Raw genomic sequence first — 19,949 nt, 5'->3', positions numbered from 1 at the left:
GTTTGTCGTCTGCCACTTTAAATGCTCGAGCTCTTTAAAGCAGGATGGATTCTGATTGGCTGTCAATGTTTTTATGGTGTGTGTGTGTGAAAAACATTTCCTTCTTTGGAATTCAGGAAACAGCAAAGAATTACACAATTTTTACATGGTGTCTGAAGGCTTACATCCATTAAACCCTGTCCGTCTAAAATATATATATATAAGCCTTCTTTTTTTTTTTTTTTTTTACTTTTACTGTTAATTTGGTGTGGGTGTCTAGTTTGTATAAAGACACTTGGTTGAACTCTCATCATACCCACATGTGGTACAAACATAACTTGATATACCAGTGTGCATGAAGAACATGTCGTCTTGTACCTTAACTCTCTCTTTTCTTTTTTCTTTTTCCAGATTCCAGATGAGTTTGATAACGGTAAGTCCTCCCCTTATCTAAACACATGTAAGGCACTTTGTTTTCTTAAACGATTTGGACACGTTCCAACTATGCTTTTTTAAATAACCGTAAATGATCTGTGTATTAGCCTAAGCGTGGGCCTATTGTAGTGGGCATTTTATTCCTACATGCATTAATCTTATGTCTTACAGATGTTCACTGAACTGATAAGACTGAGAATTTAGTTTCACTTTGTTTAAAGGCGGTGAAAGGCATAGCTCAAAGCTCAGGAGGAAGTTAACATGACAGAAAGTTGAGAACTCCATTATTTGTAGACCTTTGGTCTACAAGCGTGAAATGCTGTTATTCCCCGTCCTTTTGAATGCAGAGTATTGTTGTTCGTTCCCTTGTGCGGTCCTTTTTAGCAGATGAGGACCCTTCTGGCCTGCTTGTTGTGTGTTTGTTCACCTGTCAGGTTAGCCAGGCTCATGATGGATTTCTGGTGCCATGCAGCACTCTTTACCCAGTGCCAGCGGGTTTCAACCCACTTCACAGCCAAATGTTTCATGGGACCAAACCTCTGCACATGACCCCTGCAAGCATCAATCTCTCACATACCCTGATTGGCCCTTAACCAGTGGCCTGTGGCACATGTGCCATTCACATTGGCTATTGTTTCATTGCTTTCATTCATGCTGCATTGACTCTTAATTGCGGGTTGTTGAATTATGAGGCTTGTGACTCTTTTTTGTCCGTTTTAAAGGGTTGGTTTACAGAAAAATAGAATATCAGTCACCAATTTGTAACCTTTTTGTCGTTACAAACCTGTATGACTTTCTTTCATCCATGAAACACGCATTGTTTTTTTTGGTTTTTGTTTTTTTTACACATAAAATGAACATTTGACATCATTATTTTGGAGCCTGAAACCCTGTGTCCTCTTTCACTTAATTTTATATGGAAAATACACCACTGTTCAAAAGTTTGGGTTTTTAAGATAAGTCTCTTATGCTTATCAAGGCTGTATTTGTTTGATCAAGAATACAGTAAAAACTGTAAAATTGGGAAATATAATTGCAATTTAAAAACTATTCCGTTTAATTTATATTTTAAAATGTAATTTAAAAAAGCTGATTTTCAAAGCAGCCATTACTCCAGTCTTCAGTGTAACATTCATAATTTGCTGATTTTGTCCTCAAGAAACCTTTCTAACAACACTAAAAATAGTTGTACTGCTTTTTGTGAAAACATGACACGTTTTTTTCCAAGATTCTTTGATGAATAGAAAGTTCAAAAGAACAGTATTTATACATATCTTTCATAACATTACATATGTCCTTAATGTTAATAAATGTAATATGTTGCTGCTTAATAAAAAAAAAAAAAAAAAAAAAAAAATTATATATATATATTTATTATTATTATAAAAAAAAATGTATCTTACTGACCCAAACCATTGAACGGTAGTGTACATGCTTGATAGTTTTTCATCATTTGTCTTCCAAAAAATAACTAAATGAGGGTGAGTAAATGATGACACAATTAAATTTTTTTAAGGTATATTGTTTCTTTAAGTTTGGCTTCCTGTCAGCGAAATGGCTTGGTTTTTATGGTGATTTGACTGACGTCTTTATAACACCATCAACAGCAGATATGCTGTCTTCGGAGCAGGCATTATCATTAATAGAGTAAAGGTAGAGACGCCACGCATCAGATAAAAGCAAACCACCTGCGTTTTTCATTCACCTCTGATGCCAATTGAGATAACAGGCTGCTTTCGCTTGCTCTATGCAATCGGTCGGTCTCATAATAATTACATAATTAATTCCACACGTTCCCTGAAGTGTCCTTTTCTCCCCCCACCTCGATTTATTACCTCCGAGCCCGGAGCGCTGCTGTCCAACACTAATGCTCTTATAGCTTTTAATGCCATAACGAAGGGCCATGATTACTTTAGGGACCGAGGTGAAACGCCTACTCCCTCATGGGAGTGGAGAAGCAGGTTTTCTGCCTCCTGGGCCCATGATCACCCTGCCTAAAATAGCAGAAGGCCAGCGTGGGGACGAAGAGTGGACCCTTGATAGGCGGCATCCTCAGGGAGAAGGGACAAGGCAAAGAGGCGCGACTGCAAAAAAAAAAACCTTTACTGCCGTGCCAAGTGAAGGCATTCAATGGAAGACGCATACATGCACATCTTGTGCCAGCCCTCCGCCTCATACAAAGCTGCATCACTCAATTTGTACAGGATGGCAACTGGCCAGTGCCATAATTAATGGAGTCACATGAATTATTTTTGTAATGAGATCATCGAGACTAAAAATAAGTTGTCTTCTCTGTTTGTTTAAAACCTTGGAAACCTTTTGGTTTTATACTTGTGTTACTGGTATTTTTTGAGTGGAATTTAACGACAGATTCACCCATCACTTGGGTCTGATATCTGAAATGACAAGTGTAGTCTTGTTTGAGATGGTACAGTGTGAATTCAAATGTGTCAGGAGGAGGTGTTGTTTTGCTTGAGCTTATACATACAAAGATTTAATCTCCAACCAATCGCAACAACAATAAACTGGAAATAAAAAAGGATGGTTTGTGTAACATGCAGAGGTGTGAAAGCTCAATTTTCGCTTAAGGCATTGCACTGGTTTATTCTGTTCTCCCTTTTTTAGTCTGCATCTCAGAAACTTTAACTTAAAGAAAAACTTTTTAAGAAGTCTGTAACTAATGGTAACTATATAACGTCCACACCAATAGATGATAATGTTCTGTTTCCTTCAGAAATAATTCTAATATGCTGATTTTCTGCTCAAGAAACATTTCTTATTATTGTTGAATACAGTCATATTTGTATACAGGACTTTTTGATGGACATAGTTCAAAAGAACAGCATTTAGTTGAAGTTAAAATCATTTGTAACACTATAAATGTTTTAATTTTAATTTCCAAATCCAAATCCAATGTCCAGAAGCATTCAAATACAGCCTCAAACATACAATGAGGGACAAAAGGGAGAAAAAGAAATCCATAAAAAAATAAAATCACTTCAGGCAGAATGGTAAATATACACAGTAGAGTAGGGAATAAGGTGAGGTTATTAACATGGTGCCAAAGAGGTGTCCATATCTGCCAAAAGTCATTACATTTTTGAAGTGTATCATAAGTGAGATTCTCGAGTGGTAGTAATGCTACTACTTTTGAAAGAAGTGAGGGAATGACCACAGCAACTATATATATTTCTTTGCCAGATAAACCAAAATTAAAAACATGTTTAGCATGAGAGTCAAACGTCATCTCCGCTCTGATAGATAACAGATGCAATTCCAAAGAGAAACAAAATTACAACTTTAGGAGCTCTTGTAGGAAGTTATGTATTTTGGACCAGAAATGGATGATTTTATCACAGTACCAAAAGCAGTGAATTTACAATTAAAACAGACCAGAAGAGTTTCTGTAAATGTTCTTCAGCCGTAATGGTGCGTGAGAGATTTTAAAGTTTGTGAACCCCCAATGAAGTACACTTAAAATACCAATTGTTACATACAGCAGACCAATCTGCATTATCAATTCCATGACCTAAATTCTTTTCCCAAACTTTCTAAAGAGGAAGTACATGTGTCAGACAAAGCATTATATATAGCAGATATTACTTACTGTCGCTTTTGATCAATTTAATGCATCCTTGCTTTAAGAAAAGTATACAGTGGGTACGGAAAGTATTCAGACCCCCTTTCATTTTTCACTCTTTGTTATATTGCAGCCATTTGCTAAAATCATTTAAGTTCTTTTTTTTTTATTATTATTATTGTACACACAGCACCCCACATTGAAAGAAAAACACAGAATTGTTGACATTTTTGCACATTTATTAAAAAAGAAAAACTGAAATATCACATGGTCCTAAGTATTCAGACCCTTTGCTGTGACACTCATATATTTAACTCAGGTGCTGTCCATTTCTTCTGATCATCCTTGAGATGGTTCTACACCTTCATTTGAGTCCAGCTGTGTTTGATTATACTGATTGGACTTGATTAGGAAAGCCACACACCTGTCTATATAAGACCTTACAGCTCACAGTGCATGTCAGAGCAAATGAGAATCATGAGGTCAAAGGAACTGCCTGAAGAGCTCAGAGACAGAATTGTGGCAAGGCACAGATCTGGCCAAGGTTACAAAAAAATTTCTGCTGCACTTAAGGTTCCTAAGAGCACAGTGGCCTCCATAATCCTTAAATGGAAGACGTTTGGGACGACCAGAACCCTTCCTAGAGCTGGCCGTCCGGCCAAACTGAGCTATCGGGGGAGAAGAGCCTTGGTGAGAGAGGTAAAGAAGAACCCAAAGATCACTGTGGCTGAGCTCCAGAGATGCAGTCGGGAGATGGGAGAAAGTTGTAGAAAGTCAACCATCACTGCAGCCATCCACCAGTCTGGGCTTTATGGCAGAGTGGCCTGACGGAAGCCTCTCCTCAGTGCAAGACTCATGAAAGCACACCTGAAGGACTCCAAGATGGTGATAAATAAGATTCTCTGGTCTGATGAGACCAAGATAGAACTTTTTGGCCTTAATTCTAAGCAGTATGTGTGGAGAAAACCAGGCACTGCTCATCACCTGTCCAATACAGTCTCAACAGTGAAGCATGGTGGTGGCAGCATCATGCTGTGGGGGTGTTTTTCAGCTGCAGGGACAGGACGACTGGTTGCAATCGAGGGAAAGATGAATGCGGCCAAGTACAGGGATATCCTGGACGAAAACCTTCTCCAGAGTGCTCTGGACCTCAGACTGGGCCGAAGGTTCACCTTCCAACAAGACAATGACCCTAAGCACACAGCTAAAATAACGAAGGAGTGGCTTCACAACAACTCCGTGACTGTTCTTGAATGGCCCAGCCAGAGCCCTGACTTAAACCCAATTGAGCATCTCTGGAGAGACCTGAAAATGGCTGTCCACCAACGTTTACCATCCAACCTGACAGAACTGGAGAGGATCTGCAAGGAGGAATGGCAGAGGATACCCAAATCCAGGTGTGAAAAACTTGTTGCATCTTTCCCAAAAAGACTCATGGCTGTATTAGATCAAAAGGGTGCTTCTACTAAATACTGAGCAAAGGGTCTGAATACTTAGGATTTTTAATAAATGTGCAAAAATGTCAACAATTCTGTGTTTTTCTGTCAATATGGGGTGCTGTGTGTACAATAATGAGGGGAAAAAAAGAACTTAAATGATTTTAGCAAATGGCTGCAATATAACAAAGAGTGAAAAATTTAAGGGGGTCTGAATACTTTCCGTACCCACTGTATATTTCTTCATCTTACTGACTCCAAACAAATGTGCTTAAAGCTATTTTTTTCTAATTAAAGCTGCTTTGAAACAATATTTATTGTGAAAAGCACTTTACAAAATTGTTTGAAGTAAATATTTAACATCCCTCTGATAGTCTACACAGTGAACAGTTGGATATGGGTCTTTACAATATATGAACATATTTAGCTGTTTTAATATTTAAGGAAGGCTTTGACGATATATTGGTCAACTATTAATTGTGATTATTTCAGTTTGGCATCAAGAATGATTCAAAAATCTCCAGTAATATTGTAGAGCAAAATATTAGATGTGTTTTTCATTTTTTGTGGTTTTTCTTGTTTGCATTACATTAACATTGTGTTTAGAGAACCTCCAGTTCTCAAAGCAAACAAACAGCGAGCTGTAGATCATCCAGGAAAATTTAGCACAGGCCTGGTACTCTATCCACAGATCGGTTAGGTTCCCATATGACAGCAATGAGAGAAGGGCTGCACCTAAAGACCACTTTTCACAGCTGCAGAAAGGAGCGATTGACAGGGAAGAAAAAAAACAAGAGGCTCCCAAAGAAAGGGATGGAAGAAAGGCAATTGAGTAATGGCCTTTGGCAAACTAGCGAAGCATATGCTAACCCAGTGCAGGATTAAAGGAGGCCTTTGTTGTGTCCAGAGGCCTAGCCATCGATCTTCCTCTCCCTCCCTCCTCGCCTGAGACTCAGTGGACATCCCTCCAGAGAGACACAGGCCCTCTGTGAAGCAACAATGGGACTCCTCGCCATTTACACTGACAAACAAGGTTAGCACAAGAGACTCTTCAAAGCGCACCCAGTTGTTCCCCGCTTCTCCGGTGTCGTCTTGGATCAGTCTTGGTAACGGTTCTTGCAACTGTTCACCCTTTGTTATTGATCTTGGACTTGTGGAGAAGGAAGGACTTATGCCGGGACAGATGTGTGCCAGTTTGGATGGAGTTAAACAGACGACTGGGGTCGATGTGAAGAGGATAAACTTTCTCTAAACAAATCTCTTTAGAAAACACTACAAGGAATACTGACAACCCCATTCAAAGGTTTGGGGTCAGAATTTTAGTTTTTTTTGGGAGAGGGAAAGAAATTTGTTCTTTAATTCAGCACCTTCTGTCATTATTAACTCGCCGTCATGTTATTCTACTTTTCTGTTCACATTTACAATGTGCCACAAAGTTAGAAAAGCACCATAAAAGCAGCCCTATAAATAATATATTTATATGTAATGTCTCTAATAGATATACGGTTAAGCGCAACGAAATTGAAGTCATTATTCACTCTCAAATAAAGTGATTCATCCACCTCAGGTGCCATGTTTCATTTGAGATCTGCATAATGATGTGCTTGTGGTGTTTCCATTAAACCAATCTATTGTATGGCTTCAGAAGACTTGAGGTATAGTGCATGGACCACTTTTACGGAGCTACTATTCCTTGTTCAACAGGTGTTTTGTCTAACACAGCTACATTTCTTCATTGATCCATTACTTTTCAGAAACACAGCTGTGATTCTGATATCATGTAAATGGAACCTACTCACACCACCACTGTCTCTCTTCAACATAAGTATGATAAGGAGACGTCCATCTCGTCTCGCTCATTAGCCTCAAGGGAAAGCTTATTCCATTGGAGGCTGCCAACAGGCACATGCTCCCTCAAAGAGCGCAAACACTCCCCCTCCAAGCTAATTCAACAGGAGAAAAGGAGGGATAGGGCTGGAGGAGAGGGTGTTTAGGCAGTTTGTGTCGTCCCTCCCCCAATCAACCTCCTTCCTCGTGCCCTGATGTTGTTGATGGGCCCCTTGGCGGGCTGGCTGCCTTAACAGACGCACAGCGAGCCAGGCAGGAGGCGCATGGAACCTGTGTGCCGCCATTTATCTGTCCATTCTGCCGCTTGAAGTGGCATATGGCATGTGGCGATTGGAGGGAGCTAAAGCCATGAAAATGGGGCTAATCACTTTAGTTTGAATGATGTGGGGATGTTGTATAGTGTCTTGAGGTGACCATTAGTATTTGATGTGCTGACGTAGTTGTTATCAGTAAGCCCTAAACCATTTAAAATTACTTAACATTTAATATTTGCATTTTATACAGTAAGTTGAAGACGTACAAAGAGCTTAAAGAAATAATATTTTATCGATCTGGCTACACCAGTTTATAATTTATTTATTTTTCGTCCTCTAGATGTTCCCGTCATCCAGCAGCTCAGAAGAACCTTCAAATATTTCAAAGATTACAGACAGGTTAGAGGATACAGAAAATAAACCCCATTTATATCCTCATAAGAAAGAAATCTGAGGTACCAATTGTTCTCTTTCTGCTTCTCTGTAGATGATCATCGAGCCCACAAGCCCAAAGCTTCTCCCAGACCCACTGCGAGAACCCTATTACCAGCCTCCATACACTCTAGTGCTGGAGCTCACCGATGTCCTCCTCCATCCAGAGTGGTCGGTAGGTGTCACAGCTCAATTAATGTAACCTAGAGAACATCTGCATTTGAGGATCAAGTAAGGACCAATGTACACTACTGTCACTTTTGATCCTGAGCTCCAAACTTTCTACTTTTCAAAGAATGAACTAAAATATATCATGGTTTCCACAAAAATATTAAGCAGCACAACTGTTTTCAGCATTTATTTAAAAAAAAAGATATATTATATTAGATAATATTAGAATGATTTCTGAATGGAATCGGATCATGTGACACCGAAGGCTGGAGTCATGATGCTGAAAAAGCTTCACTTCAGAATATATTAAAATAGAAAATATCGCTGGAACTGACTATTTGTTTTCCAATCGATTAATCTATCAAGTATTTTTCGATTAATTTGAGAAAATCTAACCTTTTTTCACACTTAATCCCATAAATACCTTTATTTTGTTCTCTGTTTTAGAAAGCGGCTTCCATACTGCATGTATAATAATTATAAAATAATCGAAATGCTGCTTAAAATAGTTTTAGGTTGAATGTCTACTGCCATTCTAACTGAGCCACTTTGAGCTGTTGGACAAAGACTTTGCATTCTCAGAACTCTATTTAAAGGTTGTATCAGCGATTTCAGGCCCAAACATAAATTATCACATTCATCTAATCTTTCCTAACGATCCGCTAGCTGCCCCGTCCCATAAGCAGGCCGTCAAAAAAAAACGCATCTCTATAGGCATCCTATAGGCTCTGAGATCTGCACACAAAAACAATTGGTTTCACCAACCACTCAAAACCAAAATAAATAGTGTTCCAACCAATCACCGACAGGGGGTGGGTGTTGTGAGGTTTTGCGCTCGTGCACGGCTGACGCAATGTCTGAGAACACGAGCGCAAAAACTCACAACACCCACCCCCTGTTTTTGGGCCTGAAATCACTGATACAACCTTTAACATGAAATGACTCTTAAATCTAGATTGTTTCAGTCTGCTTGATGCAAGTTCATATCATTAGACTCTAAATCTCTGGTAAAATCCACCCAAAAAGTTTGCTCCTAATTGCAGGCCTATTGCTGTTCCAATTTAAACACAGCTGCAACCACTCTGGTATGTTTTGTACATACTCTCTACGTGCTGTGCTGTATAGTGTGTATATTTGTGCACTCAGATCCCATCTGCAATAAAGTGTCTCTATTTGATTTACTATTAAACGACCCTTTGTCACTTATCTGTTTATTACAAACTTTCCTTATCAATTCCTGTTAATCGCATGAGGCCATCTGGAATGCTGTTTTGGGGCGAACCACCTGTCGCCTCCCTTACCTGCTCCCTCCTTCCCTCTGTTCTCTCTACCTGGCCAGCTGTGAGGGAAGGGCCACACACAGGTGACAGGTGGAGCATAGCCTACCTGTAATCTGACACACCTCAGCAGACTGTTACCGTGGCGCACGGCACAGTGATTTTTGTTGAACCTCAAGTGAAGCTTTGTCTGTGACTGTACTCTTGTTTTTGGCTTTGTTTGACATGTATACTCCGATATAGGTGTTCGGTGCCAGATAAAAGCACAATTAAAGTATCTGTTACTCTAAACGATACAAAAGTAAGAATCCTATCTAAGTAAAGAAGAATTAGTTGAGTTTGATGGTAAAATGCAACTTCAGTGACTAAAGGCATATATTTAACGCAGTCAATTGATGTAAAATGCTGCTTCCTGCTATTCCTTCTTTCTACTGACTAATGATCGGAATAGTCAGTCTTCCAGTAAATTATTGAGAGAGACTTTCTAACTTCATGTTCATTCATAGATGTATTCCAGATGGGCCATCTAAAGGTGTTTGAGTTCAAATAGCGTGTATAAGCAAAACATGTCGTAAATGGCATAAGACGGCCAGCTGTTGGCTGCTTTAGCAGACCAGAGGCAAAAATATGTTGCGCATTTCCTTTTTAATTTGTTCCTCACTTTAACAAGGAACTGACTGCATTAAAATAAATGCACTATATTTTGAAAGGAAATTATCTTTCAAAAGGTTGGGGTCGTTTAAAGAAAAAAAAATTCAAAGAGGCTATTCAAGGCTGCATTTATTTGATCAAAAATACAATAAAACCGTAATATTGTGAAATATTATTACAAATTAAAATGTGTTTTCTATTTTAATATTCTATAAAATGTCATTTATTCCTGTGACGCAAATCTGAATGTTCAGCATCATTACTCCAGTCATGATCCTTCAGAAATCATTCTGATATACTGATTTGCTTAGTATTATCAATGCTGAACAGTTGTGCTGCTTAATATTTTTTGGAAACTGTGATACATTTTTTTTTTTTTTTTGAAACGGAAGTCTTTTTGTAACATTATCAGTTTTGGTCAGTTTAATGTAACCTTGCTGGATAAAAGTATTCTTTTGTTTCAGTTAGTCTAGTCTAGTTAAAAATAATTGTAATTAACTTTTTAAAAATGTCATTCTGTTATGTTCAATTATTCTAAACCCTATTGTTAGGCCTAATAAATATGTAAAAACATTGGATCTCTTTTTTTTTGAGTTTTAATGTTTTATGGATCTCCTCTGCCGCCTCTAGTTGGCCACAGGCTGGCGTTTTAAGAAGAGGCCTGGCATAGACTATCTGTTCCAGCAACTGGCCCCGCTCTACGAGATAGTCATCTTCACATCAGAAACAGGCATGGTGAGTCTCAGTGGTGGTGAGGACTGTTTACCACAATAATACCATTACGATTGGCTTATTTGTTTTTGCATACACTGTTTCAATTGCAGTTAAAAGGAAAAGTTTCTTGAACCATGCTTGGCATTGAACCCACTTATAATAGATGCTATTTTGGATACAGTGGCACACCTACGCTTTTGTTGATTCTACAAACACGTCGTCTTGTGCTCAAATATAACGTTTCCCAAATGATGCCATTAGTGGGACCTTAATGCTAAGCTTCAGTCTGCAAGTGTTTGTGTGTGTCTGTTGGTGTTTTGTTGGTGTGGCACACTTGTAAAGTCATGCAAATGAGCCTTGTTTTGTTTGAACAGCCTTTTGCTGCTGGTGTTTTGTTTTATTCTAATGCATGCGAAAGTCAATTCAGCTTGTGCTTTTTATGGGTAAATATGATGTTTAGATTTTAGATTTCCCCTGCACGATATTTAACTTCACTTAAAGACAATCTCTCATTGGAAAACATAAAAATGATTCCTGAATGCTGCAATGCAATGTGTGTTTGTGTGTGGGCAGACGGCGTACCCCTTGATTGACAGCATAGATCCTCAAGGATTCGTGATGTACCGGCTCTTTCGGGATGCCACACGCTACATGGAGGGCCACCATGTTAAGGTAAACTTCATTCTGCTTGCCTATTGGTCTGCTTCTCAGTATCATGCTTTGTTGGTGACGTTCGCAGACTCACTCTCAGTATTTAGGACACTTCTCTGTTCTTGTAAACAGTGTCTGCCACTTACCGTAAAATCCAGCTGTCTGGTATTTCACCCCAACAAGTTGTTTGAGTCACATCAAAATCATCAGAGATAAGCAATATGTTGCAAACCTAGAAGCTGTTTTTTTTGACCAGATGTTGTGTTTTCTTGTACAGATGTTAATGGTTTATCTCAACAAAGACAACACGTCTTGGGGAAATCCATTTATAGTTTCAAAATGTTTGCTTTCATGCTGCAATACAGATTTAGTTACATACATGTGCTAATTTCCTCATTTATTATAAATCGCTCTGAGTAAAGCTCCTCCATGTGAATGTAATACAGTATGGTCTGATCTTATTGCTCAAGATCCCCGCCCCATGGGCCCCCTCTCCTGAGTGACCCGGGCAACATTATGGCGCGATGCCCCCCGTGTCTCTGCTGCATGCCGTCCTTCTGTTCGCCCATTGATTTCCCCACTGCTATGTCCTTATTCTTTTTTTTTTTTTTTTCTCAACAGCCCAAGACAATAGCAGTTTCTTCCCCTCCTTCTCTCCTCCTCCTCCCTTCTCTCTTCTCAGGCCTCATTAACCTTCTGCCCCCTCCTTTTTCCTTCGTTAGGCCGTCCGCCGTTACCTAAACTCTCTCCTCATTAGGCTTATGAATGGTGCACATCTAACGCTTAAGATCAAATTTACAATTGCATTAGTGTACAAATTAAATCAGTTTTTAGCATCCATGGTTATATTACAGTGTCACATGATGCTGGAGGGTATTATAGAATTATTTTATTCTTTATACACAAAAGTTTCAGGTCTTTTTAAAAAAAGATTTTAATACTTTTATTTAGCGATGATGCTTTAAATTGTTCGAAAGTTACAGTAAAGACATTTATAATGTTACAAAATAACTTTTAAAACGAACTTTTAGATGGTGGTGTATAAAACATTCTAAATGTATTCATTTAACTCTGTGTCCTTAATTGCATATTGTTAAAATACTATACTTGATTAATATCAAGATTTTACATTTAAACTTGTAGAACATGTTTGGATTGAATCAAATTAGAGCAAAAGTCTTTTCTAATTTTCATTTACTAAAATGTTTCCACATAACTGATATATCCAATATTATTAAAATTCTATACTCTTTTGTCTAAATAAAATAAGTAGATAATTCACCAAAGTGCATTTAAGCATCTCAATATAATAATGTGCAGTCATGAAAAATTGATGATCATTTTGAGATTTGCTAAAGATTGCATTCAACAGTGTTTTTTAAGTGAACATTACATTACAGCAAAGGTATCCAGCCTTTATTGTTAATGTGCAGAATTGAAACAATTTTCTATTCTTACAGTCACGCTACTTGGTAACTGCTTAGTGCTCGTGCAGAAGTAACAGTGTATGCATGCGTATTTGTGCAATAGTTCTTCACTCCGGTCACATTTCACCACTGCCTGTCTGGCCTTGTCCACCAGATCCCCATCAGCACTCTCTCTCCATCCACCTTCTGCCAACACACGTTTATTTCACTCTGCTTCACCCTCCTCTCCTCTCCTCTCGCTCCCCTCCCTCACCTCCCATCTGGCCCTCAGAAGCGGGAGGGGGAAGTAGAAAACAAATGCAGTCAAATGAGTTTTCCTTCTAAGAATTAAGAAGGAAAAACTTTAAAAAGCTGCAGATGAACAAGAATGAATGACTAAAACAGTTAGTTACAAAACCATGAAATAAGAGTGAAACTGGTGACATGACAATATTGACACTGAAAGCAAATTCTACAGTGCCATGATGCATTTTGGGCCAGCTTGAACTTGATCGTTTTGAGTGATGCATGAAGGAAGAGTTCCCTGGTATTTATAAGAATCTCACGAATGCGTTCAGTTTCCCAGGATGGCCTTTCTGTTGGGCCCTATGATTACTGCAATGCAGACTGAATTGCGCAATATCATGGAATTTGGCAAATTATGGATGAATAAATCAAAAGTAGGGCTGTAAATGTAAACAAACTGCGATATGGACTAGTGTGTGTCTTAAGACTGCCATTTAATTATGAAATCTGCATGCTGTGTGAATGAGTGGCGCAGTTTCATCAACAACATGTACCGTATTTTTCGGACTATAAGCACACAAAATAGAGTATGCATACATAAACACAAATACACGTGAAAAACAATTCAGTTCTAGCATAGGTGCCACTAGTGTGGCCGAAACTACGTACTTGACCTTTAAATGAAATGAAGACTGAACAAGCTCGTTGCCCTGAGCTAGAGGAGAAAGCTTGCAGAACAGCTTTCTCCTGCGGTTGAGTGTGTTACTGTACAGTTATGTTTCGTAAATTCGCTTAGGCTTGGCATTTATAATACAAATTTTTATATATAAACACCACTAAGGCTATGTTTACACGGAAACGATCTGAAGAGAAAACGCAAAAGTGGCGTTGCGTTATCACTTTTTATTCTGCGTTTAGACGAGCGTTATGTGGAGGAAATCTGCGTGCATATGGTGACGCAAAAGTGTGTGAAATTCGATGTAGTATGCACTCCAGGCGGCTAGGTGGCAATGTGAAGCACTGCCACACAACGACACCAAGTCCGCGTGCCTGCGTACAACCTTCCTTCTACTTCTCTCTCTAGTAGCGCGAAATCAGACTTTTGCGTTTTTTACCCTTTAGACGGGAACTCGACGGTGGAGCGTTTTTAAGATTTCCACTCTGGAGGGTGGTTTCACTTTTTTGCGTTTTTAAGCCCCAAAAACGCCGTCGCCGTCTAAACAAAAGGCACATCTGATCAAATATTTTTACGTTTTCACCCGCGAGCGTTCTCGTGTCAACAGGACCTAAGTTAGGTTATGCACTACTATTTTACATTATTTCTGAATGTAATAAAATGCGACTTATCTGTTCTTTTTTACAACGCAATTTTGTGTTTTATGAATTTAGTTAATTGGACATGCGTTTTGATTAATACAATTTAAAGGTAAACTATGTAACTTTTGGCCCTCTAGTGTTTAAAAAACAAACTGCATGCATTTTGCGGAAGAACATTGTTTTGGTTGTGCTTCAGCTCTGTGACTGTGCGGATGAATATGGTTATCCTACTGCTCATAAAACATGCACTGCTAGACTTAAAAGATATAACCAGTTTAGATGGAAAGAATCTCAAGCTGACTCGCTGAAGACGTTACTGTAGCAATACCCTCAGTTCTCACTATCTCTGAAAAGCCGGTGTTGATTCTCGATTTATTACGAGCTCTGTGACTTGCTTTCTCATTTACCAGCAAACTCTATTCTGCACTTTTTTTTTTAAACGGGTGATTTCCCGGAGGTTCGAGATTTAGCATTCTCCATGTCAACCTTTCTCGCTCGTTGTAACAACTAACCTATGGCACTCTTACACCATACACGCATCAAAGTAACCGGAGCGCATGTATGCAATTTCCCCCAAAAACCATCCCGCCCAGTCAAAAATATAAAGTTAATAGACTTACAGAATCAGGGTCAGACAAAAACACATTTTGGAAGGATTGGTGATGTATTGACTCGTTATTTAAATTTATTCAAATATTCTTGAAAATGGAAGAAACTGAATTTGTGAAAAAATATAACTGATTTGATTGGGCCCTACCTTTCTGTGAACTGTTTCATACAGATATGACACCAGTAGATGCTTCTCCCCACCCCCAGCCGAGGTCCTCAGCACAGATAGGGGGGCGAGCTGGGCTTTGATTGGCAGGTGCATAGCGTGGCACGTGCGTATAGTCAGCGGCACGCTTCCTCCGGCTCGTGCTCCAATGTTTTACCTGGGGAATTGAAGAGGCTGTTTGACTCGGCAACATGACACTCTTATGCCCAGCTGCGTTACACAGCTCTGCTCACACACCCACACTGAAGATCAAATACACACTAGCTACGTAAAACGTACTAATTATCATTCAGTTTCACATTTTAAATGCGATTTGGGCGCCATTAAGCTCGCCTGTTGCTATAATCCATAAAAATCTCATTATTTATACATGCACGCTCATACACTCAATAACAAATACACTGAAACACACACTCGCACTCCCGGTGGGGTTTGGGCGTGTCTCATAGGGAAAGCAGATGCGGGTAATTTATTGTAAATGCTACGGAGTGTGCCGCCGTCAAGAGGGCTTTCCTTTCGGGGCCCCTCCATCTCTCTCGCACACGCAACTTTTTCAGTCTCTCTGGGGGATGCTGATGACCTCAGTGATAGAGAGTGTGCAGCGTCCCTGTCCATCTGCTCTGTAGGACCACCACTGAGACAGCTGGCCCCGGATAGAGTGTGTGTGCGTGCGAGAGCGAAAACTGGGGGCAATGGGCTGGTGTTAAGTCTCTTCACCCCTCCACAAATGCATAGGTGTAAATATGGTTCACATCAGTGTCACACAAACGTTTGGGGGTGTGAGAGGTCACATTTAACCTCAATTTGTATGTATAGCTGTGATAAGTAGACTCAGACTGGACCTATTTTGCTAGATGTCAGGCCATTTGAAGCAATAAGCAGCAAGAGGTCAAGAGTTAGGGGTGTTTTTGGAATTTAAGTTACAGTACCACACAGCCTCAAGTGTTTGTTTTTTTAACGTTAACAGCAATATATAATATGCAATGTTCAGCATATATACAGATAGATAAAAAATATAAAATAAAATATAAAGAATATAAAATTGTACAAATTTGTGTGAATGCCCAGCCAAAGAAAAGTCACTGTTTGGATTTAAATAGGCAAATGCTTAAGAGTCAGTGATTGGGTCATTATTGCAGTGATTATGTTTCAAGCATGTTATATGTTTGGCAACAGTTCTTCTAACCCTAAAGCACCTTTTCACACTGAGAGCGATTAAATGGCGAAAACAATAGATCCCAATGGAGCTGTTCACACTGGGGCGATCAGTCGCAACGCGACAAAGTGAGATTGTTTTTTTTTTCTCGACCAGTGTCAATTATTTATTTAATTTTTAAATAAATTTTAAATTTACTGTTGTATGTTGTGCAGCGGATGAGGTTAATGCCAAATGGGAAACCTACGAGATGCATACATGAGGAAAAATGTATTCTCGGTCCGCGTCATCCATCGCGTTCAGTGTGAAAGCTCCGTTCGTTGGCGATTCGCTTAGCTTTATCGAGTCACGCTCGGTGTGAAAAGGCCTTGATTGATGGAGTGTGTAGTTTTTTTATTTCTTAAACAACTACATAGGAAGACACATCATATAGTTAAATAACATACCAAAAACATATCAAATAGTGAAAGAATGGTTGGGAGGGAGCATGAAGAATCATTTTCACACATGAATTGGCACCTATGAGTCTTAAATTCTAGCCTGGTTCTACCAGACTCTCGTACGTTTCATTTGTACAGAGAGTCTGGCCTCTCTCCATTGACAAGCGTTAACTTCCTTGTAGGCGGGTATTCTGTTGAAGTTTAAAACTATTGGATCTGCCCAGAGTCACTCTGGATCTGCCATAACCAATCGCTAACTTTTGGTCGTGACGTAACCCTACAACTCAAACCTCAACGTCATCGTTCTCAGCCACTCCCTCTGAAAAAATGTTCGGAGAAATCCAAAGAATACACCACAATCCCAGACGTAGTGCTGAAGGGAAATAAAATTGAGCGGAAGTACGCAGGAGGGCGGAGCCAGGCTACTTAAATCAGGGCTGGAGTGGGGTCACTTTTCAGCCCGGGAGTTTCAGGCCCAAGACCGGCCCACTTTTTCCATGGTGGAATTCCAAAATATTTTTTCCAAATTGGATAAATGAAGCAACAGTTCAGCTCTTACTATTGTGTAGTTTGTATTAATACCATGGTTCAACAAATAATGTAAAGGTTAAATAATAATTCACTTAGACTTTATAAGAAGCAATTGCAACTTTATTTCACACAATTCTGACTTTATATCTTGCAATTCTGACTTAATAACACGCAATTGCGACTTTATTTCACGCAATTCTGACTTTATAACACGCAATTGCGACTTTATTTCACGCAATTCTGACTTTATATCTCGCAATTCTGACTTTATATGTAAACTCGCAATTGTGAGATAAAAAGTCGCAATTATCTTTTAAAATGTTTTATTCTGTGGCGGAAACAAGCTTCCATACCTCCTGGCCTCTTCCTCCCATCCATCCTCCCTGACGCGTTAAGGTAGGGCCGACCCAGCTATCGGTAGGCGCCAGCGGTGCCGCGGTAGCCTACCTGAGAAAACGTTTTGGAAAAGACTGGCTATGGACCCAACCAATTATATAGGAGGGGAGGGGAGAACTCCCTCACATGGTACAACCCATGCAGAGGCTGAGCGCTGCGGTGTCAGAATGCGGAACGTGTGTAGCCTAATGTAACTAACGTGACAAATGTGGGGGGAAAAAAAATCCTCGACCGGCCCAAAAGTGAAGCGGCCCAACGGGAATTCTCCCGATTACCCACCCCGGGCCTGACTTAAATGTTATTTCCATCAAGAAGTGCATCAGTTTTTGGTCAAGACAATGCAGGAGTCAAGCACTCTGTAAGGTCTACTCTAGCACATCCCAAAGACTTTCAAAGAAATTAAAGTCTGAACAATTATTTAAAAAATGATATTCACTGTTTGTCTTGCAGGATGTGTCTTGTTTGAACAGAGATACCTCCAAAGTCATTGTGGTGGACTGTAAGCGAGAGGCCTTCGGTCTACAGCCTTTCAACGGTTTGGCGCTCTGCAAGTGGGACGGCAACTCAGAGGATCGCACGCTCTATGACTTGGCTGCCTTCCTTAAAAGTGAGTATGCATGTGTGGGGCAAATAGATGTTGTCAGATTGTATTGTATTGTTCATTTGTACAACTCAATTGACCTTGCATATGGTGCGTAGCTATTGCCATCAGCGGAGTGGAGGATGTGCGTTCAGTATTAGAGAACTACGCCCACGAGGAAGACCCCATTGAAGCTTTCAAAAGAAGGCAAGCGCAGCTTGCACAGGTACTCATCACATTTTCTTTTTCCCTGTCAGGTGTCACATTTCGTGGTGTTTGCTAATATTGCATGAATATTTTTGCACACACAGGAAGAAGAACAGAGACTTTCGGAGCTTGCGCAACAGAAGAAACAGGGAATTTCATTAGGTACCATCGCAGGTCGTTTCTGGTCTCGGAAGCAGCAGTGAGGACTCGTCCTGCTCACACCCACCTAAAACGGTCCCACCTCGACTGTGACCAGCCATTGAGATGAAGGTCATAGTCAAACAGGTGGACGGTGTATGTGGGCGGGAGGGGAGAATGGGACCAGAAGGGCATGTGTGGAAAGAACATCCAATCGGCTACACTGGAGGGATGCTACCTTGTTACAGGGGTTGGGATAGGAGCGAGCGACTCCAAAAGACGTTTCATTCCTGTGGAAGATAGCACTTCCTGGACAGCAGACACAGATACGGTGCCCTCACTTATGATCTCACTGATTAGAAATTGATTCAGGGTTGTTGGACTTGTTCTTGTCCACTTCTATGGCTCCCTTATCTCTGCAAGAGCAAAGAACTGCATAGCACCACGTGAACTGAAGAACTGATCTTGTTTCCATCATGTAGGCCCCATTTCAAACCCATAACTGATGCTGTAGGCAATAGCCTGATATTAGACTCCCATAAGTTCTGATCATGACACGGCACATGAAGCAAAACCTTGGATTTGTGTTCATGCTGCCAGCAAGACTGTCTTTGTCATGGTGATTCTGTTGCAGTGTGTTGAGGAGAACCTCTCAAATAAAGCGAGCTCAATCTGGTGCTATTTCAGAAATGGCCCATCATGTCTAAGGATGTGCTTTGTATTGCTTATGTTGTGAAACACCCAGAATATCTCCAATAAACAAACCATAATATAATGTGTGTGATGTGTGATGTCATGGTATTTTATTTTCAATGCTGAAAGGTCTTATCCAGAGCAAATCTGCTTTCATCACCTTTAATTGTGTTGCTTTAAATGACAAACTTGTACTGTAGTTTATCATAAATCATTATTTGTTATATATATTTATGGCAGGTAGTTAAATGTGGTCCTGAAGTAAACAATGTAATGTAAACAAAAATAAACACACTGCCTTTTTAACACTGCATTTTATGGTTTTATTTATTATTAGTGCCTTTCATTTTTTTTATTAAAAGTGCACTCTTTTAGGCCCGTTATGTTTGTAAATAAAAAATATAACAAATGCAGAGAAATTAATGTGAATTGTTGATTTTATTGAGTGGCTGCAGTATTTATTTCAGGAAACAAAATGTTGAGATGAGAATTAATTAGAATTTTCTTGCCATTTTCAAATACTGTTCTGTGCAAAGGTTTTCGATGCAAAAAAAATATAATCAGACTTAAAAGAATTAGATGGTTAAATGTAACTAATGGATTTGTTGCACATATTACAAATTCATATCCTACTGT

At 39.6% G+C, this 19,949-nt stretch overlaps 1 protein-coding gene across 1 annotated transcript in view; it reads left to right on the top strand.

Annotated features, from left to right (window-relative positions):
- timm50 (translocase of inner mitochondrial membrane 50 homolog) overlaps nt 1–19,272 on the top strand; it is a 33,758-nt gene extending 14,486 nt beyond the window's left edge. The window contains exons 4-11 of the mRNA XM_084418083.1: nt 391–412; nt 7,873–7,931; nt 8,020–8,139; nt 10,694–10,798; nt 11,351–11,449; nt 18,146–18,302; nt 18,395–18,501; nt 18,587–19,272. Of these exons, the coding sequence (XP_084274209.1) occupies nt 391–412; nt 7,873–7,931; nt 8,020–8,139; nt 10,694–10,798; nt 11,351–11,449; nt 18,146–18,302; nt 18,395–18,501; nt 18,587–18,685 (768 nt within the window). The 3' untranslated portion in view covers nt 18,686–19,272. The remainder of the gene's footprint in view (nt 1–390; nt 413–7,872; nt 7,932–8,019; nt 8,140–10,693; nt 10,799–11,350; nt 11,450–18,145; nt 18,303–18,394; nt 18,502–18,586) is intronic.
- Nucleotides 19,273–19,949: the final 677 nt, after the last annotated feature.

The sequence above is a fragment of the Rutilus rutilus genome (genome assembly GCF_951802725.1).
Source record: "Rutilus rutilus genome assembly, chromosome: 9".
In the NCBI taxonomy this organism is placed as follows: domain Eukaryota; kingdom Metazoa; phylum Chordata; class Actinopteri; order Cypriniformes; family Leuciscidae; genus Rutilus; species Rutilus rutilus.
Note: the sequence above shows the minus strand (reverse complement) of the source record. Positions and strands in the feature narration are given on the sequence as shown.